This window comes from Podarcis erhardii (genome assembly GCF_964252035.2).
Source record: "Podarcis erhardii genome assembly, chromosome: 6".
NCBI lineage: Eukaryota > Metazoa > Chordata > Lepidosauria > Squamata > Lacertidae > Podarcis > Podarcis erhardii.
The window spans coordinates 17,835,508-17,860,239 of NC_138510.1; the positions used below are offsets into that span (position 1 = coordinate 17,835,508).

The 24,732-nt window shown below is 41.9% G+C and overlaps 1 protein-coding gene and 1 long non-coding RNA gene across 4 annotated transcripts in view; one reads left to right on the forward strand and one right to left on the reverse strand.

Moving 5' to 3' along the window:
• Positions 1 to 14,892, reverse strand: part of TSHZ2 (teashirt zinc finger homeobox 2) — a 335,004-nt gene extending 320,112 nt beyond the window's left edge. For all 3 annotated transcript variants that reach the window (XM_081867567.1, XM_081867568.1, XM_081867569.1), the window contains exon 1: positions 14,226 to 14,892. In XM_081867567.1, coding sequence (XP_081723693.1) covers positions 14,226 to 14,265 — 40 coding nt within the window. In that variant the 5' untranslated portion in view covers positions 14,266 to 14,892. The remainder of the gene's footprint in view (positions 1 to 14,225) is intronic.
• On the forward strand, positions 13,327 to 17,198 carry LOC309345179. The gene is made up of 2 exons (XR_014158060.1): positions 13,327 to 13,614; positions 15,900 to 17,198. It is a non-coding gene; the product is annotated as an uncharacterized lncRNA (long non-coding RNA).
• The last annotated feature ends 7,534 nt before the right edge of the window (positions 17,199 to 24,732 follow it).

Sequence of the window (24,732 nt, forward strand, 5' to 3'; positions counted from 1 at the left end):
TAGAAAAAGAAAATATGTTTTCTATGGTTTCAACCACTTTGTAGTCTGAACTTTTATTGGCCCTTTAGCTGCTCGCTTTCAGAAGGTAAGGCAGGATATAATAAACATTTAAAATAAACAAATAAAAACAAATTGGTACATAAGGGACGGAAATCAAGAATCAGAGATGGACATCAGAAATCTCATTCAATCTCATCATCTATATACCTATCTATCTATCTGAAATACATTACATGAAAATAATGAAGAGTTTATCATGTAGGCAATGTTTTGTTACCATTTGACAAGAGAAAATATTTAATACCATTATTTTCCCCCCACAGCTCTGGATATTAGTTTGAGTGTCACAAATAATTAAATGCTTATGAGTAAGAGACATCTTTAGACGTTTTGACAATACGTATTAAGAGGCGCTTTAAGGGGAAATCTGCCAAGTGCAGTTTTTTATTTGCAATACTGAACAATGATGCATTTTGATTGAGTTTATGCTATATTCCCCCCACCCCACCCTCCCTTCACACTATGGAACAAGAACGGAAGAGGATAAACATGAGGAATGAGGGAAACAGTTACCGGATTTCCAGTTTTCCAGATATCTGAATTGCTTATGTTTAGCACAGCTTGAAGGCCATGATAACTACAGTCCTGGTTTCACCATAGATGTGGATGGATGGGGAAAGAGTTTCTGTGTGACCAGACACAAGCTGAAGAGCCATGACACACAGGCTGCAATCCAGAGCACTCCCACAGGCACGATGATGCACTCCAAGCTAGTCATGGCAGATGCAACTCAGTAAGAGCATCCTTCTTCCCCTCCCATATCCAGCAGTGAAGAAGCCTGGCCTGTGTTACTGGTGTCTTGTCACATCGCCGACACAAAGTGACTAACCCTTCTGCAATCTTTAAAAGAGAGAACAGCAGCATCTGATAACTCTGTCTGAACTTTACTGAGAAGATATGGCATGGGCATCAATGCCCGGAGAGGTGAGAGAACAGCATAAAGCAATGCTTTCAGAGCTGGGTCAGCCACTGTGCTAATCGATCTGAAGTTTTTCAGACTCAGAAACCACTTTTAATCCCAAGCTACAGAACGGGGCCCAATGTAAATATTCAATCATGTGTCCAAGTTTATTCTCAGGTCTGTCCTTTCCTCGTTCTCCTCTCCCCACCCCTCTCCCTCTTTCTCATTCTTCCTCCCTGCTGTAGCCCCAATGGTATAGTGTGTGTTAGGAAGTTGCAGCCTACCAGTGGGTGGTGCAGAGTGAACTGTTTCTGTATTCTAATAACGTCACAGTTATTTCTTAGGTGCTTTATTTGCAGAGATCATTCCTTGTGGTCCCCTGATATACCCTGCAGCTCAAATCATGGTGGCTCTTCATTCCTGGCTTGAATAGGGAGCAAAACAAAATCAGTGTGAAAGCTTAGCATATTGTTCAGCGGTACAACCTCAAAACTATGCTGCTAGAATTGATCGAGGTATTTTGTCCGGCGCCTTAAGCTGTCCCATTTTTTACTGAGCTATCTGCTGACAATATTGTTAGAGCGATGCCAATGCAGCATTAATTACATTTTGCTCTCTCTTTTTGGGTTTCGTGTTCCTGTATGTTTTTCCCATCATGGAACAATTCCCCACGATGACTCTTGCAACAGAGAATTCCCATGCAAATGCATTTGGTGCAGATGAGGGAATTGCCGCCTGCAGTTGTGGGAAGATGATCGTCCAGTGATGGGAAAAGCACGTTGTGCGAATGAACTGTTAGTCAGTCCCATGATATTGGGTAGCACTTAATTATGTTTCCTTTGCGGAGCACCTTTCAAAGTTGGCCACTGTGATATCATCACTGGAGAATGCTGCAAGGATACATTACTCTGGGCATAGCCTTGACGTTTAGGGCTGAGCCAAACTATTCATGGTTTTCCACAAATGTTTCTCGGAGCGTTGAAAGGCATCTCAACCTGTTGATGATTTTTCAGGATTCCTTGCAAAAAATGCTTACTTATTCATTTACATGAACTTTGGTCTCAGTTGCCATGTCACCCACCTGATTGGTTAGGTAGCATTACAATATAATCACTTTTAGGGTATGATCGCCCAGGGATCTGCTCTCTTATATAACCTGGAAGCTCTCTTATATCAGATTAGACTAACTGCCCATTCTCACCAGCAGCTGTTTGCCAAGATCCCTTGGATATGCAAGGGATTCAAAGATGCTAAACAGCAATGCAAAAGCTGTTATCTCAGGAAAATATTCCACCCCCCACTTAAACTGAAAAATCAAAACTGCAGAATAATCAGCCCAACTGCCTTGAAAATACATGTATGCATGCAGAAAACATATGGGTGAATGTATAAACGAATTGCATGTAAGTAGTGTGCTGAATTTATACATTTTTAAATAATATACAATATCTGCATGATTTGTTTTAGATGTATCTAAGAATGCATGGTGGTAATACAAGGTTATATATGGAAATTACTAAATGAAATGCATGCACATACAGATAAACCCATTGCTTCCTAACAATACCATAATTATCCAGCTTAAATAATGAAACATCTTCTTTGCACTTCTGGTGCCAAAAGAGCCACCATCGTTCTATTCTGTCCATTGCTTATTATTGAGTACATAACGAATCTCCAAAGATAGAACATGCTACTTTGTTTTAGGTGGGAGTAAGTCCCATTGACCTCAATGGGGCTTACTTCTGAAAGGACATCTATAGGATTGTGGTGCTAATTTGCCCATCAAGGAAGCTGAAGTAACAGTGCATATCCACCAAATTCAACTGCTTAAATAGCTTAGACAGATGCCTCAGCAATGTTGAAACAGCAAATGCCTAAGCGCCACATTTGTAGACCCCTTCCTATCAATGCGGGACGCAGGTGGCGCTGTGAGTTAAACCACTTAAGCCTAGGACTTGCCGATCAGAAGGTTGGCCATTTGAATTCCTGCGACGGGGTGAGCTCCCGTTGCTTGGTCCCTGCTCCTGCCAACCTAGCAGTTCGAAAGCACATCAAAGTGCAAGTAGATAAATAGGTACCACTCCAGCGGGAAGGTAAATAGCGTTTCCGTGTGCTGCTCTGGTTAGCCAGAAGCAGCTTAGTCATGCTGGCCACATGAGCTGTACGCCAGCTCTCTCGGCCAATAAAGCGAGATGAGGCCAACCCCAGAGTCGGCCACGACTGGACCTAATGGTCAGGGATCCCTTTACCTTTATTCCTATCAATGCATGCAACTTCTCCAGGCAGATTTATACAAGCTTCTGTGGTGGCTCCCGACTATTTAGTTTGTATCCTACCTTTCCTCATTTTGTATCCTACCTTTCTCCATTTTCAAAACAAAACAAATTCCTTCCAGTAGCACCTTAAAGACCAACTAAGTCAGTTCTTGGTATGAGCTTTCGTGTGCATGCACACTTCTTCAGATACACACCGACCAACACGGCTACCTATCTGTAACTTTCTCCATTTTAAAAGACATAAGGGAGCTCCTATCACTCATAACTACTATTTCTTCCCCACTGGTTACTTCACGGCTGCTTTGGCCAGGTTTATCAATATTGCAGTTCAAACTGCAGGATGAAGAGTTTGGCACACATCTCTAGCTGGCATCCTTTGTTTGTCTCTTTCCTGCCCCTAAATTGACATGCTTTAAGAGATCCGGCTCTTTTCCTAGAAAAAGTCACTTACCGTCTGGAACAAAATGAGATGATCACCTGTGTACACATAGAATTACAGATCTGGCAATCTTTGAAGGGGATTTAAGAGAATGATGGTCTGCAGGATGTGCATCATTATGCCATCTCATAAACCAAACCACTTCTCACCACTGCACAGAAGGACCTCTCAGTGGTATCAGTGGAAAAGACCAGAGAAATACACAGGCTTTTAACTTCTGCATTCTGATGCCTTTGATTCCATCCCTTTTTCTTTCCTAAACACGGTTAGCTGAAATCGCACAGTAGATTTTGATGGATATAATTATTTTCATTAAAATAGCAAACAGCATAGTGCATCCTTTTCCAGGGCAGATTGAACCGGAATTCTTACAGAAACAGGCCAAATATTGTATGTAGGAGTGACACCTTGGGAATATTTAATAGTATTTTTTTTTTAAGTTATAATAGCAATAGAATTCTTTACAAGTTAGAATTCTTTACAAGCAACAGAATTCTTTACAAGTTAAGATCAGCTACATCTTGGTTTGATGTTTAAAGGAGAGAAAACAAGAGTTGGGAAGTTGTTTTAAAAATTAACTATTATGGTAAGCCAAAATACAAATCTTTTAGGAAAACTGGGCTTTTCCTCGTATACATACAGAAAACCAGGCACAACAGGTTTTTCAATTAAAGTAGCCTTCTGAGAGTGATAGAGGAAGAACCAAAAGCTTCTTAAAACCCTTATTGCTTCGCATATTTGCCACCTGGGGCTACGGATCTGTTCTTCCCCAGTAAAAAAAAAAAGTTTCTGTCGCTGCTGTTGTTCTTTTTCTGACATGCCCAATTTTAATGGTTATTCAAGATGGATCACGCTATTTTCACACGTTCGATGGCTCTGCTTTTCCATAACCATTTAAGGTAGAGAAGATGGTGCCTATCACACTCCCCTTTGCATCATGAACAACTTTAATGAGGTAGGGTATCATTAGATGATAGCAGTTTTATGCTGAATGCAAGGAGGAGAATATAGGCACTTACCCAGCAAAGAGCAAGATAGAGAAATAATAGATACAATATGCAGAGATGAAAGAGCAAAGACGGCATCTCATTTACATTAATACAATAAAAATGCAGCACTAATGCGGCAACTTTTCCCTCGGAATTTTCTCTCTCTCCCCCAATAAAGTTGAACAATATTATGTTTATTATCACAAAGAGCTTAAAAGGAAGAGAATGCATTTGCCACAAACGCATAAGCATTACAGCACAGCTCCTGGCTATTAATATGTTTGAATTTAATTGCTCCTAATAGAAAATTTCATCAAAATGAACTTCGTAGCAGCACCTGAAAACGGGTGATGGAATCAATTGGAACTGAACATCTGCACTTGGCGAACAGCAGCCAAAGCAGAGCAAACCGATGGAAGCAGCTTGCTTTTTGCCTTCCCTACAATTTATACCACCAGCACAAGCATGCTAAGTTTTTTGTTATGTTGGGACTTAATATTTCTTTTTCCCCCGCCCCACAATGAGTTGGGGGCTCTTTTGTTCTTTAACAAAACAACTGTCTCAAGTGTCCCAGAGCATAAAAAGATTTATTCTGTCTTCTGCAATTTGGAAAACTAAATCTTCCTATCAGCAAGATTGCAAGGGTCACGTTTCTCTGTAGCCTCCCGATGGGTTGCTTGAAACAATTCATGTGTGGGCAGGACTGAGAATGGAGACCCACATAAATGCACATTTATTTAAATTTTGGGATCAATTTTTAACAGAACGGCTGTTTCAAACAGTTTTGAGCATTTAAAAATTCTCTCTGTCTCTCTAGCAGTTTGGAAGACTAACACCTCATATCAACAAAACTCTCAGTGCCTTGTTTTTCTATAACCTTTTTATTTGCGCCTGGGTATGGATGTGGAGGAATGTACGTGTGGGAACTGAGAGCATGGAGATGCACATATGCACATTTATTTACATTTAGATATTCCTAAAGGAGATTCGGTTTCGCCTTGGCCAGATTTCTTGGAGACCATTAAACAGTATTACTGCAGTCCATAGATCATAAACGATGTATTTCCCCCCGTCCCGCCCCCCACCCCGCTCCAGAGCTTTATTACTTTTTTTGTAGATAATGTTAGGCCTTTTTCTTCCTGATGGTAAAACTGTGCTTCTTCAGAAATAAAGAACATCTCCCCTTTTCCATTCTAAACCTTTAGCTCCTGATTCTAGTATTTTCAACTATTTTTAAATCCCTCTCTTAAAAAAAATAAGTGACTATCAACAACAGTTGCCAAAGGGAATGTGTAAATCTAATGGGGAACTGTGCTCGTCTGTGACCCATTTCCCCAAGAAATCTTACAAAGACACCATTCCCTAGTTGCTTTTCAGCATGAAGGTATGCCTAGCTCGCAATAGGCTGCATTAAGCATCTGGTTTAAAAAATGGCTTTAAAAGATGCCAAATGCCAAGCGCCTTGCATCCGAGGTTATCCTAGTAAGGAGGAAAAACTATTTCAGTTTCTAAACTTAAATGACACTTTGAGCATATGTCGTGTATTGTGGGGCGAATCTGATGTTCATAGTATTCACAGGTCTTCTGGCTTTGTAAACTCCTGCTGCAATCCCAGGTCCCCTGATCATTTTAAGGGACATTTTAAAGGCCGTACTGTATTTTGCCCCACTAAACACACACAAACACACACACACACACACACACACACACACACACACACACTTAATTTCCAGTTTGTTACAAAGAGAATGTAGAAAGCACTTCAGAGCACCATTTGTAATTGACAGGAAACACAATAGCAATAATAATGCCATTGATTTGGAAACACTGTTATAGGACTATAAAGTGACTACAGTAAAGAAAACCAGACCTCTCCAAAGACTCCGCAGGGAAGTTCTACAGGAAGGCTAAGGGCAAAAAATAACTCATGCCATAACCTTAACAATATCCTTTTATTTTTCAGATTAAGAGCCTAATCTCACTGTACTTTCAGTGCCAGGCCTTGGAATGAAACTAACAGTGCATTCCTCTGCAAATCTACTCAGAAGTAAAACCCATTAAGTTCTATGGAGTTTACGCCCAGTGGATATAGGACTGCTGCCTAAAGCAGCAATCTTTGCACACAGCCTTGCTGAGGCATAAATAACCCTCATTGAATTCAGCAGCAGTCACTTCAGAGTAAGCATTTGTAGAAACGGGATGCAGTCCATAAGAATACGGTCTGTTGGGTTGGACCAGCAGTCCCACAAAATTAATTCTTTCTCTCTCTCTCTCTCTCTCTCTTTCTTTCTTTCTTTCCTTCCTTCCTTCTCTCTCTCTCTCTCTCTCTCTCTCTCTCTCTCTCTCTCTCTCACACACACACACACACACACAATGCAAAAATCAATCATTCCAATTTGTTGAATGAATGAAACTAAAATCTTCTGCTGTGAATCAAACATGTTTCCAGCTGGCTCAAGTTATCAGGCTCCCTAAACCATCCTGCTGCTTGTGCGAGCATGTTCTGGAAGTAAAAACTTTACAAATGTCTTTAATTTCAGAAAGAAAGATGCCTTAATAAAATTAACAAAGGGGTATTTTCATAGCCAGGCTTTATGAAAAGAAACTTCGTGTGCTGCGCTGCCTACACAACGCTTCCCTGTCTGCAATACAATCCGAAAGAGTCTAAATGAAGACTATATTCTGCATTGGCAACCAATGTCTCAGCCACTAAAATAACCAGATTACATTCCTGCCACAAATTCACATTTTTTTATGGTTAACATCTAAACTCTTAAAGTCTGCACAACAGCTTAATGCAATTTCTATTCTATGTCTGTCTGATACTGAACATCAGCACTTCATCGACTGAAGTTGAATATTTCTGCGGCCACACCTGAAAGAAAACCAGACACCGTATTTTGCCGAAAATAAAATCAAGGAAGATTATGTCTTGGACAGACAAAAAAAAAAAATCAGGGAAAGGAGAAAATGTTTTCAAGTTTGCACTGATTTTTTTTTAAAAAAGTTATGAGGGTCCACCCATGCATAATATCTAAGCAGTTTTGAAAAATCAAACATTTATTAGAGGATAATGAATATCACATTCTGGTTGGAAGCCTTTAGTGGACAGAGTGCCAGCTCCTGGATTTTTTTCGGGGCAGGAAGGAAAGTTGCAACAAGATGCTCTCCCCACCTTCGGCGAGTCTCTCTCTTTATCGCAGCAGATCCAGGGGTTGCTTTTCTGTGGGCTGCCTGCTAGAATGGAGAGCTCTTGGCAGATGCCCAAACATGGCAACTCCTGACCTGGGCCCTAAGTGTCACTTGCAAAAAACCAAACATATACACATGCCCTGGTTTGGAATATCTTTTCTGGAGCTGTGTCTTCACCGGGGTGTGAAGCAGAGAGGTGTCAGACCACTAGACGTCTCTCCCAGCGAACTAGTAAATGTTTCATCTGAATGGGGGTTGGACAAAGCTATGGGGGGAAAGCAAAGACTTCTGTGACATCCTAATAAGTTTTTGTGAGCTACCAACCACTTCATGTGTATGGGATGATGAAATTCAGACTGGAGGCTGTCAAGGAAGTCTTTTAGCAATGTAAAAACACCAGGGAACAAAAAGAAAAAATTCTTTTATTTTGTGTGTTTTTATTGTTGTTAAGTTTTTATGTTGTGACAAATGTAATGTTTTTCTTTGGGTTTTTTCTGTGTGTTATAAGAGAAAACCAACCATTTTTTTTGGAACCCCCCCCCCCAATATGTATGGGATGTTATCCTGAGGCACAGAAGAACTCAGGGCAATATTTCCTGTATGTAAGGCACAACAGCAAGACTGTTGTTTTTAGTGCAACAGACTAGATAATGAGAAAATAAATGCTTGAGCTTAGGTTAGACCAGCTGCCTGGGCACCAATATTTCCAGAAGGCCCACTGCCCATTCTTATTGAGTATCATGAAGGAGCAGAAGTCAGAAACATCATGAGACATTTATGAGTGTGTTTTGCTTCCAGGTTAGGGAGGACCACTAGAAGCACCCTTCATCAAAGGTCCCCAAAATCCCTGGATCAAAAAAGGAAATGGTTAACGTATTCTTTACCACATGTAGGCATTTGAGATTTAAGGAGGAAGCACAAGGCAAAGAAATAAGGTGTCCTACAAGGAAAGTGTAGGCTGCCTACAGGTGAGGACCGGGATGAAATTCCTGATCATTTATGAAGCTCTTCCAGCAGCCTGGGCAAGCTATTTTCTCAGCCTAACCTTCACCCAGTTGCAGTGAAAATAAGGAAGGTAAAAACTGCAATGCTCCTTATGCACAATGAAACATGCCATAGAATTTGGGAGGAGACTCTAAATTGTAGCCAGCTATTAACAGAAGTGAGTTGTCCGTATCGACAACAAAAATAGCAATCCAAATATCATATTGTTATGGGGGCTGATATGGTGGTCCGTTCTGATTCACAAAATGAAATGGATATACAAAGGGCAGGGGAAATCGTGTCCCAAGTAATAATCTACCCAGATGGCAAATTGGTTGCATGTTAGATCATTGTGCTGCCAAGTGGCCAGGAGACTTCCACCCCATGTCAGTTAAAGATGTGTGGTGCAACTGTTGCCACCCATCTCACACATTTCATGTGTGGTCCCACGAGCCCAATCCACAACCAGAAATGGATTGGTGCATTTGCCTGATCTCCAAATGCAATCCAGATTGAGGCCATCCCAAGATATTTTGGACGCTGGAGACAGATGCCAAGATGGCCTTGGTCTCCACCAAGGAAGAAAGTGATCAAGGAAGATCTACACGAGGAAGAAGGGAGGGAGGGAAGAAAGAAAGAAAGTTTGACACTGAGATCTGCTGGTAGACCCTGCTGCCTGAGGTGGTCACCTCACCTTGCCTCTTGGGCCGGCCAGCCCATTTGATGGTATCAAATGAGTGGGTGGGCTTTGAGCCAAGAATGGGGCCATTTTATTCCGCTTAAGAAGTTAAATATCTCTCCTCCTTTTTGAATCCAAATTGCTTTCATGAAATCCGTCTGTGTTGTGATATAAGGATATGAACTTGAAGAGTTTTGAAGCAAGAGTCTTTTCGGTGTCTTTGATGCATATTTCCTCTCCCGGGGGAGAATACAAGGAAGACAATGTATTTTTATTTTATAGTACCATTCAGGCCTATTTTGCTTGGTACCCAGTTTTTTTGTCTTTCTAATAATGAGGCGAGTAGTGACATTGCACAAATGCAAAGCCTTTGATCATGATTATATGCATAACACACATCTCTTACTATGCCATATATGAGACCTAAGACCTTGCTAGTCTACCCCAGAAGAAGGTGGATTGCTATGTCTGAAACGGTTGTTCGCTATTTAAATAACTGGTACTATTAAGGTGCAAATTGCAACTTTTAAGTAATGATTGCTAATAGTCTTATGTTTACTGCCACACAAGGACTTTCATGAAAACAAAATCTGCATTATTCATTTCTAGCTCTGGTAAACAAAGTAAATGCAGCTGGTTGCTCCCTGTGTTGTACTTTTGAGCTTTTTGCTTCTTAAACAGGCAACCTATCAGGGCCCAGCAGAGACAGGAAAGAGAACCAAAGGGGGAGAAAAAGAAAAGTGCAAAGTCCAGATTTTACATTCCCCAGCAATACGCAGCAAATTCACAATTTGTAATATAAAATATGCACATCTTGACAAGCTGTAGGAGGAGAGGAGGGCTTAATCCTGTGCAATTGGGTATGAAAGCTATTTCCGATATAGAGAAATAAAAATGGAATTAACATATCAATTCAGTCTTAGTCCTAGCTTTTCCTCTCCCCTCAATTGTGTTGGGTCATGCAATGGCTGCTCCCCAGAGACAGCTGCATTTTTTATAATTCAGAAACAACATTCTCGGCCTAATGCTCATCTTTCTCACCACGATGTAATCCCATTGGCTACAAGAGAATTCCTCCCGTCTCTGAACCAGGGGAGAAGAAGAGAATCAGACCGACAGTCTGCAAAGCACCTTGGGCTCTTTAGGGAAGCAAGATAACAATGCACATGTAATATATCATTACAAATAAATGTATGATGTAATGTCAGCCACTGACCTAAAAATATTCAAACATCTGCTCAAAGAATTATGCAGACAATAGTTGGGGAAGCGGGGGGGAGAACAGTGCTGTTGAGAAATGAGTCAAAGGGAACATATGTGTTTGACATCACTGTTTTCCTGACTCAAAGTACGATTTAAACAACAAAAAAAGAGTTAAGGACAAAATATGCCATCATCAAGCCCAAATAGCCCCTACTTATTCACTTACACCACCAGCTTCATTGCAGCATTCTGTAACATACAATATAAGGATCTCGGGGCTTAACATTAATTATAGGGGGGGTGGAGGGGTGGAAATTGCCATGTAGGTAGATTTTCATCAAGCAGCGGGACATCCCTGCTGATTCACTTGCTTGTTCTCTCTAACCTTTACGTCGTTCATTAATCAAATGAGAAACCTGCTTTCGAAGTCAGTGCTGGGACGCAATTATTTACAGTTGTGCATAGGATATAAATTCAAGCAATGGCCAAAGCAGCTATGTGCAGGATCCTAATACCTTAATACCTCCCTTCCCCTTAGAGACCAGCTTCCTAAAAAGTTGCAAACTTTTCCGAAGCATAATCCACTGTCATAATCCAATGTCCCTCCCTGAGCATGCAGATTATTTGTTTGTTTGTTTTAAAGAATGACAAAGCTTGCATTTAAAAGAAGGTGAAAGAGAATACTTGTTGTGCCAAACATCTGGATAATCAATTGCTTCCTCCACACCTTCCTCATTCTGCCTAAGGCCATGTTGTGGCTTCTGGACCTCTGAGACGTCCTTCACCTTATAAAACAAAATCTGTATACTAGAGCAAGGGAAATGAAAACAAACGTAACAATATTGCACAATGTTTTAAAGACACTGTGTAAACTCAAAGCAGGGCTTGCTCCGAAACAGTAGAAACTTGCTCTCTATTTGCTTTGTTACATGTAACCTTAAAGAACCAGCCCCTCATAACTTGAAACAAATATTAAACAGGGGGCAATAACTTCTGAAAGCCAAGCACATATTTCACAACATAATTACGGGATATCATGGGCCCAAGTTATTCAAACTGTCACCCAGCAGTTTGAAAACCTCTACAAAAAAAAAATGTTCCAAAGTTCTTTTCAGAGGAGTGGCATCTTGGCTAAGGACCAAGGATGATACCAGTGTAATTAACAAGGAGGCTGTTATCATGCATAAGATGCCTATTGTATGATATTATTTCCAGGTGGCACACGAACCTACCTTTTCCGGCATCCCTAACCTCTTAAATTCCAGCACACTTCAGGAAGAAGGAGTGTTCAAAAGTCCGACGAAAAGGAAAACCAAGGAATGTGTACATGGCGGATTAGGGCTGCCAGCACCCACAATGGCAACAGAAATGCTTTCAAGAGACGTTGGAGTCTTAGTTTATGAAGAAGCAGAATCGTAGTACATAGGGCCTGTATTCATATGGAAAATCTAAACTTGTACCGCTAACAAGGAAAGCTTGGTTTCTTTATTTTTGGCAAATGAGTGCAGCGATAACCATGTGGCAATACTGTTACTGCTGTCCTAAATGTCTCTCAGCAGAGTGAAAAATAACCCCCAAATAAGACTCCCCAAAGCAATTGTTTCAATTATGCCTTTTGATTGTAGTCACCTAAAGCCCTTTTGTATAAAATAATCGTAACTAGCCTTTGAATTGCAATTATAATTTCTAATTTATAGACATATATTAGGGAGAATAGGGGAGGGGGATTGCCGAAGGTTGAACTGGGTCAAGTTTGTAAAAGTTTGTCAAACCCATTCTCCCCTCCAAGATTAATTTTCACTTTTGAATAGTCCTCAAGCAGTACTGTGCAAGATTTACTCAAATGCCTATCCTGAAACTTTCCCACATTTCAAAGCTATATTATTCAGTGTCTAATGCAAATGCAAAGTGTTATCTGATGATCTGGCAGAGGGGGATTGGAGAGGGTTTTTAAAAAACACAACAACAACAACTTAGCTTCACTGTACAGCTCTAGTCTAAGTGAACACAAAGAAGAAAAATACAAATCCCACCCACATTAAAGCCAAACAAGATAATAATTGTGAATGTCTGGCTAAGAGATTCTAGAGGGCAAGACTTGCGTCACTGGCACTCAGGTTACCATAGTGAGTGATTTATTGATATGTATCAAGAATGAATAGATCAAAGGCAGCAAGATGACAGGTGATCAATCAAATGTCAAATCAAAGTTGGCAATCATCTGGAAACCTGATTTTTTCAGTGGGTGGGTCTGGTGGCAGAAAAAAATGAACTTCCCAGCTGCGCTACCCAGAAACAAAAATCCTAGCAAACTATTCTCTCTGTCTCTGCCTCTCTCCATTAACCAACCTTACATTAAAATACATGCACACACCTAAAATCCACGTTAACATTGTGCAGGCCTCTCTGCTCCCCCGTTCCTTACTAGGCTCAACTTTTCCTAGCCTCTCTTTCCTCCCCATTTGCAACCGAAGCAGAACACCGTCCCAAAAAGTTGCAAACTGCTGGAGCCGCCGGAAAAGCCCTAAAAAAAAAAAAACAACAACCAAAACCGGTGCATCTGACCCCCCCCCCCCCATCATGCAGGCTAGAAACAGTTGCATTTCAACTTGAATAGCAGCGTGCAAGCGAAAGGAGTCCGAAAGATTAATTTGATTGGAATCTAAGGGGCTGCCTCCTTAACCGTCAGAACGTTCGTTTTATTTCCTGTTGCAGTTTCTTCTCTCTCCCCCCCCCCCCGCACGCTTTCTTTCGCCACTGATGATCAAAGGCTTGAACTTCAACCAGCGGGTTCATCAACAGAGACAGACAGCACCCCCCGCCCCCGCCGCCTCTATTTCAGAGGGAGAAAGAGAAAGAACTGAACGAGGAACGACGCTATGGAAATGGTGATTATTATTATTTTTTTAAAAGCAAAACATTACTCCTCTAGAGGCATGCAAACTGCAGTACAAAATAATATATATATATTAAAAATCCAAGAGCTCCTCGTTGCAAACCCCATAGCAGGGATGCAACGCGAAGATGATCAAAGGGGATTTGAGGGGGTTGGGGAGGGGAGACAGAGAGGAGGGGAGAGAGGTGAGAAACCATGTGGAAGAAAGTTGGGGGGAAAAGTTTAAGAGGGAGACAGGACCCGAGCAGCGTCGGGACGAGGCGGAAAAGCGGTCTTCTCCCCCCCCCCCCGCACCTCCCCTCCCGCCCTTAAAAAATAAATAAAAATAAGCACCGGTTGGTGCGAAAACTAGTCGGCTTCCAGAGAGGCTGATTCAATAGTGTCCAAGTTGCAAAGGATGGGGGGGGAGGAGGAGAGAGAGAAACAGAGAGGAAAAGATTGAAATAAAAATGATGGGGTTTTTTCTTCTTCCCCTTTTTAAAAAATTGCAAATACAAAACCTCTCCAAGCGCGTCCCTACAATAAACTGTGGGGGAGGAGGGGAGGGCTTAAAGGTCTTCGGGAGACGCCGAGAGGGCTGCGGCGAGTGGGTTGGCTCCTTACCTGCTGCCCGTTTGGGTGCCTGCTGTTTCCTCCTTGGCATCGCTGTACTTTCTCCAATCTCACTTCTCTTTCCAGATCCGAGGAGCCTTGGAAGCTCGCGGGGCTTGTTTTCTGTCTCTCTCTCTCTCTCTCTCTCTCTCTCTCTCTCTCTCTCTCTCTCTCTTTCTCTCTCTCTCTCTCTCTCTGTGTGTGTGTGCGTGTGTCTGTGTTTTTTTTCCTCTCCCTTCCCCTCCCTCTCTCTCTCTCTCCCTCTCTCTTCCTTTCCTCCCCTCCGCCGCTTTGCCTCCTCAGCGACCCACCGCCGGCAGCACTAAGCACCCGTCTCTCTTCTTTGGCACTTCTCTGACGAGATCAACCTGTTCGGATTCTGATTCTTAGGATTTAATTTTAAAAAGGAAAGGGAAACCGGGATGGGGTGGGGGGTGGGGGGAGCGGCTGCTTTTCTATCTCTCTCTCTCTTTTTTGGTCTTGTTTGAACTGTTGCAAGACTTGCTTTGATGCAAAACATCCAGGAACATCAAATGCAAAAAAGAAAAAGAAAAAAGGTGCCGGGATTTATTTTATTTTTGTTTTTTGAAAAGTGATCAATAAATAGCAAAATATAGATATGCAAAATATTTTTTTTTAAAAAAAAGCAGCTCAGGCGGTTGTCCCCCCCCCCTATTTCCTCTCTTTCCCTCTCAACCCCTCCTCTTTCTCTCTCTTATTTCTCTCCCCCCCCCCCTTTCCTCGTCGCCTCCTTCGCGTAGATCTATATGGCGGATTGGTGAGTGTTGGCTGAGAAAACTGCAGGTTTGTTGCTGTCAGATGCCAGGTTGTGAGTGATATGGAAGAGGACAGAGAAGCTTTGGATGGGAGGAAATCTGGTGTTCACACACACACGCACATCCACACACATCCACACACGCATATCCACACACACACAGGCACAAGCACAGGCAGGGCGAGGCGATGCCAGCGAACATCGATCCACTGAGCAAACTGTACATTAACAAACTCCTCCTCCGCGACCTGATGACAGGATGAAATTTACTCCGAGCAGACAGAAGGCAGTCAGTTTATTAAAGAGACAGGGCTTTGCTGATCACAGGCACTTCGGCGGGAGGGGGACGGAAGGAGCGAAAGAGACCACCTTATTCAAGCAATCGCTCCTCCTCCAGTGCCAAGCTCACCTCTCTCCTCACCCCCCCCCCCTAATATGATCCTTTCCTGGCTAGCCCCCCTTTCCCATCACTGCAGGAAACTGGACCAAATTGTGCCAACCTCCCCCCCCCCCCATCCCAGTCAGGGCACTGGAAGATCGATTCCATGCAGGATCCAGCCTTGACAAGCAGCTGTTCGGGTGAAGTGGACAGTGCATCTGAGCATGTTGAGAGTGCCTCTCCCTTGCCAAGGACTGCCTGAGATATCTATACCACTGCTCTCATACATACACCATCCTTAATATTAGAAAGGGTTTAAAAACACAAAAAACACACACCCTTCTGATTCCCATTCTTTCACACACACAGTTGGGAGGATGGTACATGATAAAGTTCTCTCTTTCCCACACTTTTGAAAATAGATTGCTGACAAGTTCTCACCATCAGAGTAAGACACCCAGGAGGTGTTGGGTTGCCTCTGGAACAAACTGTATGAAGTTTCCTTTATTTCCTTTTCCTCTGTTTCGCCCAGGTGTTTGACGGCGATAGCCAGATGAAGGCTGTAGCTGCTTGCAGCTGGTAGGCAATGAGAGAAAACCCCTCGAATTGGAGGAGGCTATGGAGAGGTGAGTGGGAGGAGGAGAAGGAGGAAGAAAGAGGGTGAAACAAGGGCAACATGATCCTTGAGGCTTTCCCTCCAAGAGCATCGCTTTGGCGTAGGAAGGAGAAGAAACAAAATGCATGGACGCCACAACATGTGCATTTGGACAAGTGTACACATCTGGTGGGAGCCTCCTGCCCGTCACAGCTTCCTGCTCTGTGTACACCAAATCTCAGTGCACACGTGTTTGTCCACCACACGATATGGCATACATGCAGCTTAGCCACCTGGAAGTGATAACCGTGAAGGAAATCATCTTGTGTGAAGTGGCCCGAAGGAGGAAGTAACATTACAGTCCCACTTATCGGAGAGTGATCCAGATATATTGGAAACATCTGGAGGAGCGGCAGTTTTGGACGTGATTGTACATTCAGCTGCATTAATGGAGAACAGAAGAGGATGGAGAGAAAAAAGCAAAAAGCAGTGAGGTGTCTGAGGTAGCTGGGAGAGGCCGTTTGGTGGAGTGGATCAAACAAGGCTGGTCTTAGATCAGTGAAGAATCGCGGCTGTCTCATGCCACCATCAGCCATTGATTCACCAGAATCTCCACATCAGCTTCTCTGTACAATGAGATGAGGTCATTATCTTTTGGGGTGCAATAGATTTAAATATCCACAAATGTGCAATAGTTATTCAGTGGTCCAGGACCAAGTGCTAAAGCTTTTGTGCATGATACCACTTTCAGCAACACAGTTGTTTTCTGGGAGTAATCCCCCCCCATAAATAACAGTCAAAGATGCATCTAACAAGAGCTATAGACAAAAGAAAGCCTTACCAATTCTCTGCCAAAGAAACCAGTCTCCGTTTATGTTGCTGGAGCTCTTGACATTTTTTCTCAAGACAATGCTTCTTTTGCACAATACTCTGTTTTCCCCTGTATTCAGTCCACAGTTATTTTGTCAGTGGGAATGTGAGATTCTACCACCCCAAACTAGAACCTCCATTGCAATTATGAGCAGGATGTGGAATGTAGTTGTCAAACTGAGTTCATGGGGGATCCTTTGGACAAAGGCTTTGATGAGAAATCTTGCTTCTTTCCAGTACCATTTTGGTGAGCATTGGATGTATCTTATTTTTCATTATTTAAAGCAAAGATTTCATCTCACCTTATATCAAGATTTTTTTTAAAAAAACAAATAAATAAATTGCAAATGTTATTGATTAAAAAAACCAATTATGAAACATAAAATGTTGCTTTCTAGGACAGATGCATCTACAGATGTTAGGTCTTGTATGCAGTCACCCACATGGCATCAAAACAGACTTGGAAAACCTGTTACATTACAGATTAAGCTCACATTCACAAGGTATACTTCAGTATAAAGCATTAATTTCTCCCTAGAAATTATCAAGGGGGCATAGACATTATCAAGGGGTTAAACAATGTTTTAAAAATCAAGACAAGTCTCATGATAACAGAAGCAGGGAGTGTAAAATGAAGACAAGCAAATGTTCCATTAGAATATTCTCTTGGGAGCCACCCAGAATGGCTGGGGAAACCCAGCCAGATGGGCGGAGTATAAATTATTATTATTATTATTATTATTATTATTATTATTATTATTATTATTATTACCTTTGCCAACTGTCTAGATGATTTGAACTACAATGCTCACCAGCTTCAGCCAGCAGAACCATATGCAAAGACTATTAAAATAATGAGATAATAAAATTATAGTCATTGGACCCCCCCAATAAAGCAGGTGAGCATCCATGGAGAAAACTTTCCACAGATGAGGTGCCATCACCAAAAAGGCCCTGATTCTCCCATCACTTTCCCTTTGGAAGCAGAGGCAACTGGTGCGGGCCCTGCCAAACTGATCATTCAGCAGCGTAGGTTGGCATCCGTCTGTCTTGAGAGACAATGGAGGAGTCTGGCAGCGTGATGCAGCATTAAAAAGGCTAATGCAATTGAAGGCTACATCTACAGGAGCTTATAAGATGGTCCCTCATTTTTCGGCTTTGGTCAGACTTTACATTGAGGAGTGTGTGTTCAGTTCTGGGCACCACCATTTAAGGATATTAAAATACTTAAATAAGTCCTGGAAGCAGGTGATGAAGATGGAAAAGATTGAAGGATTATGGTACCAAAAGTTGGGGGGGGGGAGGAGGAAAGAGTATTTGAAGCACTTGTCACATAAGATAACGGAGCAAATGTCTGTCACTCTAGATGAAACAATGGGTTCAAATTAGATGGAAGGAGATTTTGACCAAACACCAGAAATAAATTCCTGATGGTATGAGGTGCTTGACAGTAGAATGATCACTTTGAGGCTTTAAAGCTGAGGCTTTCTAGCCCTCCTATCAAAGATGCCATAGAGACAGGATTCCCATATGAACAGGAGATCGAACTAGACTGCCTGTGTGCCCCTTTCATTTCTATGATTCTAGCAAAGTCATAGGATGGCAGCAGCACCAGGTCTCAATGCAGGAACAACAGCTTCAGAAGCTCCAATAGTAGGGGAAACTGTCCAGAGTTGGGTTTCTCTTGGCATGGAGGATGGTTTGAGGAGGAAGAAGGTAGTGAGATTAACTTGGGCAGAGAGCAGGCTTTTGAGGTGCTTCTTTTTTCTTCTTCAAACGTGCCTGTCATAGATCCAGCATCTGTTCTTGTGGAAGTTCTGAGAAAGCATCAGGGTGAAGAAGGGAAATCTGATCCACTCCTTGGAAAACATTTGATGCATCCGAGAGCCATCTCACACACCAGAAAGTCTGATTCAAAGTTGTTAACTACCGTTAAGAAGTCGTGTCCTTTGAATCAGTGCTAGCTGACTGCTGAATGTCCATTAAAGATGATGACCACATGCTGAAATGGTCACCTGATGCGCTGTTACTTTCCCAGAATTCTCTTGGAAGCTGCCCCATCTCAGTAAAAACAGTAAACCAGTCTGACTGCACAAAGGAGAAATCAGGTGCAGGACAGGTCACCTCATACTGTAGGGTTACTATATTTCAAAAAGTAAAAACCAGCACACCCCCAAAATCAACACTATCATGCTGTAAATTCACTCAAGACTACAGCAGCCAGGTCTGATATTTGGTTGGGGAAGCCCACCTTTCCGTAGTAAACTCCCCTATGACTTGGGAGTCAAGTTTTCTTGCCTCCTAGACCAGGCATCCCCAAACCCAGCCCTCCAGCTGTTTTGGGACTACAACTCCCATCATCCCAAGCTAACAGGACCAGTGGTCAGGGATGATGGGAAGTGTAGTCCCAAAACAGCTGGAGGGCCAAGTTTGGGGATGCCTGCCCTAGACAAAGCCCCAGGGTCACCATCAGCACCACAACAGAAAATAAGCTTTGCTCCTCTCATCCATTCCAGTCTATGATGTGACACCTTCTTAACAAATAAACATTTCCAACAGGTGACTGGGGGCAGGGGAAAGAAAACGATCACAAAATGCAATTTCTGAACTGGTTTATTATGGATGTTATCAGTTTTGTTTTGTTTTTAATTTACATAGTTTTTATTCAATTTTTCCTCTTTTATCCTCTAACCCATTTAGCACCCTTAGATTCTGAACCCCTTGGAGACTCCCCTATTAAAGTTTGGTGGAATCCCTGATTACCATTTAGTCCAGGGAAATTAAAATGATCAAACTGAAGCACCAGGGTGCCTGAGAAACAGAACTTTCCACAACACAACATTACTTAAATATGAAGCTTTTTTCACCCCTCTAGCCCGGATTTTGGGCAAAAACTACATTTTAGGAAGCAAGCCTTGGATTTTCAACAAGTAAAAGGGCTGTGTTTCTGTGTGATGCACGACTTTTTGCCACACACAACCTGCAGGACCAGACCAAATACCTTTTCGGGTTCAGCAATCTGCTGTCTCAGCTGCTGCCAGATGTCTATGGAAAGCCCACAAGAAGGAAATGAGCATGATAGCTGACTGTCTCCCTGTCATGATGGGGATCATAACTGGTGGAGATCATAATATACAGCTTAAAGGGTTTTCTACAATCAAGCAGTATAAGGAAATTATGAAAGAAATCATAAATAAGCACTGTTTTAGAGCACCTATAAAATAAATAGTGCATTCCAATAAAGCATGGAGAAAGAGAGAGAGAGAGAGAGGGAGAGAGAGAGGGAGAGAGAGGGAGGGAGAGAGAGAACTAGCTTTCCTTGGTGAATAAAAGACACTTTGAAGATGCTCAGTGGCACTCTCTACTTCACATAATCTAGAGCTGTTAAGCAATTTTGAAGATTGTGAGCTACTGTACTGACCTTAGATCAAATCAATCCCTTCCTAACAACCCTTGTGGAAGTAAACATTGTGGAAGTAAACACTGGAGTTACAATTTACAGGCATAAGTGCCTTGAAGTAGTCTGGCAAACGCTTGCTTATAGATTCATCTCTTTCGTTCCTATCTTGATGCAGCTGGTCATGTAAATTGGCACGGCTACAGGTGTTACATAATACTAATCCTGCATTTGTAAGAACTTGGACACAGGTGTGGGTAACACCTTGGAACTCCCTGCCTATTGATATAAAGCAGCTGCCTTCAATGTACCCTTTCTAATGCCTGCTGAAAACATTCTTGTTTAAATAAGCCTGCCCAGATTAGAAGGTTCAGATAATTTTAATTTGTTTTAGAATTCTAACTTTTGTATGGTTCAGGGTATGGTTGTAATTTTACTGTTTTATCTTTAGTAAAAAGTTGTTTTTTTTAAAAAAAATCTAGCAATGTATACATTTTAAGAATAAATGAACAAACAATATCATTTTTCCCCCCTCCAGAGGTGGAGTAAAATACAAGAGTCAGATGCGGTTGCTATTAAGTCCTGCAATAAATGCAGCACCTAGCACACTTGCGTCAAATCAACAAAGCCACTTCTTGTGGAGGTGGTGCATACAAGCAAATGCAAACTTGTTAGTAATAAATACTTATTTATCTTACAAGACCATTTCTGGGTTGCCTTTGAGCCCTAACAAAGACTTCAGCCCCCTGCAAGGCCTTTTACAGTCAAGTCAAAACCAACAGAGCCAATAAAATCACGGCAATAATTTTAGTGTTTCAGAGAATGTGGCTGCAGGGGAGAGTGAGTGGGTGGGCTGGTTGACATTGGGTGGGGAAGGTAAAATGGGCAGACAGTTTCTGAGGTTGGTTTGGCCTAGAAAACAAGCCAAGGCATTTTCCAGTTCTTGCTTTTAACAGACACCTGGCTTATTTTCCAAGCTGCTGCAATGTGGAGCCCAGGGAAAGTCACCCATTTGTACTGTAGACTCGTGCCAAAGATATAAATCATTTGCCCTAAAAATGAAATGAGGGTTGATAGCATATTATGAGGAGAAAAAGCAGCTAAAACAATTACACACAGCATCACCACCATTATTATTATTAATAATAATATTAATATTATTCACAATTTAATCTTGCAAGGGTTTGAAACTGGCTGTGAGTCTACTGAAATAATATCATGGCATCTTACCCTCCACTGAAATCCGAACAGAAGCTTTCTGCACTTTTAAGGTTGCCATTTGAGATTTTGCCCCAAAAGCTCAACAACCCCCCCCCCCCAGTTCATTTTCGCTGTTGGAAATATGGCAACCCTATGTACTGTTGTGGGATAATTTTGCGGTTTCTGAATACCTTTGCTATTTGAGACACTGGATAGATTTTTCTCAATTTTTCCACATTTCTTTGGAATGCTCCAATTAGACTGTGTCTACTTTTTCAGCTTTCAGAATACCCAAAATGAGGAGTGCTAAAAACACAACTTGGGAATTCAAAATATATTTTGGTTAAATTAATATAATTTAGTTTTGCTTGCTAAGTGGAATGTGTGTAAAATTGCACAGAAATCATTTAAAATGATTGTCAAGTGCTTGCCGTTATATTATACATTGATACTATTTTTATTTAGTTATTATTATTGTAATTATTTAGCATGACCTGACATTTCCAGAAGGTAAAACATTAAAATCCTTTGGTTTTCTGAAAGTAGTTTATGTGCTTTTTCACCAAGCACAGACTTAGCAAATGAAATGTTGTCCATTTACAAAAATAATAGCAGATTTGAATTCTTCACACCCAAAACCATATTTTTAAGACCCCTCACTGAAATGTGCAAAACTTAAGTTTCACCCCCTAAAATGGCACACCCAAATGCTCCATTTCACTTGTGGTGCCACCTTTTGTGACATAGGGGTCCAAATGTTGTGGATATAATATGGAGAAATCCCATGTCACAATTTGTTTCAGTACTGTGGATTTTACTTGATAGCTCAGTTGGTTAGACCATGGTGCTGATAACGCCAAGGTTGCAGGTTCGATCCTTGTATGGACCAGCTGGATATTCCTGCATTGCAGGGGGTTGGACTAGATGATCCTCAGGGTCCCTTCCAACTCTACAGTGCTATGTGCTATGTGCTATGTGCTATGTGCTAAGGTTCTTTTCATAAGAGGTTCTTCTCATGATCTGGAACATGAGAATGGTTAAACAGCTTAAACATGGGTTGACAACTAGAGAATGGTTTATGTTCTGTTGTTGTTATGTTGTTATGTTATGTTATGTTATGTTATGTTATGTTATGTTATGTTATGTTATGTTATGTTATGTTGTTATTATTTTACACCATTGCTGTAATCCAAGGGCCATGTGCTGGTTCCACCATGGTATGTCACTCCTGTGACTGTAGGTTTCAATATGCAACATAAGAAAAAAATCTGTGAGTGTCTTAGGGAAGGATAAAATGCAGAGACAGACTTCTAAGTATGGCAGTAATGAGATGGAGTCCTATCCTGGATTTTCTTTTTTTAAAACACACACACACAAAATAAATGGAAGCATTAACAAGGCTTGGTTGAGAGGAGATCTACAGATTTATGGCTTCCTGTCTCCACCAGCAGATGTCATTGTGGCTGGCAGAACAGAATGCCTTTTAAGAAGGATTGGGGGTGGGATTACAAAGGCTGGGGCGGGGGGGGGGGGCGAGAAGAGAGAGAGAAGAAAAATCTGGTGTCCATTTTTATACATCAGCCAGAGTCCGTTTACAATTTTGAGCAGAACTGACACTGCACAGGATCTGCAGGCTTGCTCCTTCTGCTATTTATAACTAAGTAGGGGAAAGTAGTTTAGCTTTATTTTTATTATTTTTTATTTCCAAGTCTGGGGAAAAGCCCACACGAGTTGCCAAAAGGGTTTTTGCACATTTAGTGGCACTGATGATGATGGAGAATAATTAATAAATAAAGTAGTGAGCAATCAGCCTTGCATTCCCTCCCCCCTCCCCATCACTTGTCCAATGGAACGGGCTTGACTGGGATTTAAATGTTTTATTCTGCAGTTGAAACTATAGATTTTGGAATGAAATAAATGACACCTGCTTTTTTTCTAATTACACTATATTTTCTTCATCTTGTGCTTGGCAAAATATTTATGACTTGGCACAAGTGGATCCTCAGACAGAATAGGAGTGAAAACAGCCAGAACGTTTTTTAAAGCAGAGGAGGACCTATTTGGAAATTGCATTGACTGTTTTCAAATAAATGTACTGTACTTTCTCTCAAGGATCCTCCTGAATCATCATCATCATCACCACATTGCCAACAAAGGTCCGTATCGTTAAAGCTATGGTTTTCCCAGTAGTGATGTATGGAGGTGAGAGCTGGATCATAAAAAAGGCTGACTGCCGAAGAATTGATGCTTTTGAATTATGGTGCTGGAGGAGACTCTTGAGAGTCCCATGGACTGCAAGAAGATCAAACATGTCCATACTGAAGGAAATCAGCCCTGAGTGCTCACTGGAAGGACAGATCCTGAAGCCGAGGCTCCAATACTCATGAGAAGAGAAGACTCCATGGAAAAGACCCTGATGTTGGGAAAGATGGAGGGCACAAGGAGAAGGGGATGACAGAGGATGAGATGGTTGGATAGTGTTCTCGAAGCTACCAACATGAATTTGACCAAACTGCAGGAGGCAGTGGAAGACAGGAGTGCCTGGCGTGCTGTGGTCCATGGGGTCACGAAGAGTTGGACACGACTAAACGACTAAACAACAACAATAGTAATATCTGGTTCTGCATGTTGACTGTGGACAGTTCTGATTGGCTAACACCCATAATGTCACCAGAAAACTTCTGCTCAGACCCTAGAGATATATCTATGAATATGACACCAGCCCACCTGTTGGACATTTGGGTCAAGCTTTGTCCGGCAGCCAGAACGGAAAAGTGCAGAAAACCAGCCAGCGGCTACATTTCCCTATTTATGTGGGCAACAGCCAATGGTAACAGACATTTACCCAGAACCATAATTTCAGCCAAAATGATTTGGAATAGCTTTCCTTAAAACATAATAAAATTGCCTAGGCAGTGAAGTATCCCCAAGAACCTGCAGTGACTCTGTTCATAATGGACAAAAAGAATTAGAGGAGGTATTTTCTGTGCTTGGGCAGTGCTCTGGAATGTTCCTGAATTTTTGGTCACTTTTGATTTGAATTTGCTCCCAGGTCCTGACTTCTGGCTTTGTTCCTTGACTCCAGACCTGATCAGCTCTAGTCCTTGGTTCCTCTCATTCAGACTGCTGAAACCCTACAAACCTGTTTAGAAAGAGATGCTGTGGGTTAAACCACAGAGCCTAGGACTTGCCGATCATAAGGTTGGCGGTTCAAATCCCCGTGACGGGGTGAGCTCTCGTTGCTCAGTCTCTGCTCCTGCCAACCTAGCAGTTCGAAAGCACGTCAAAGTGCAAGTAGATAAA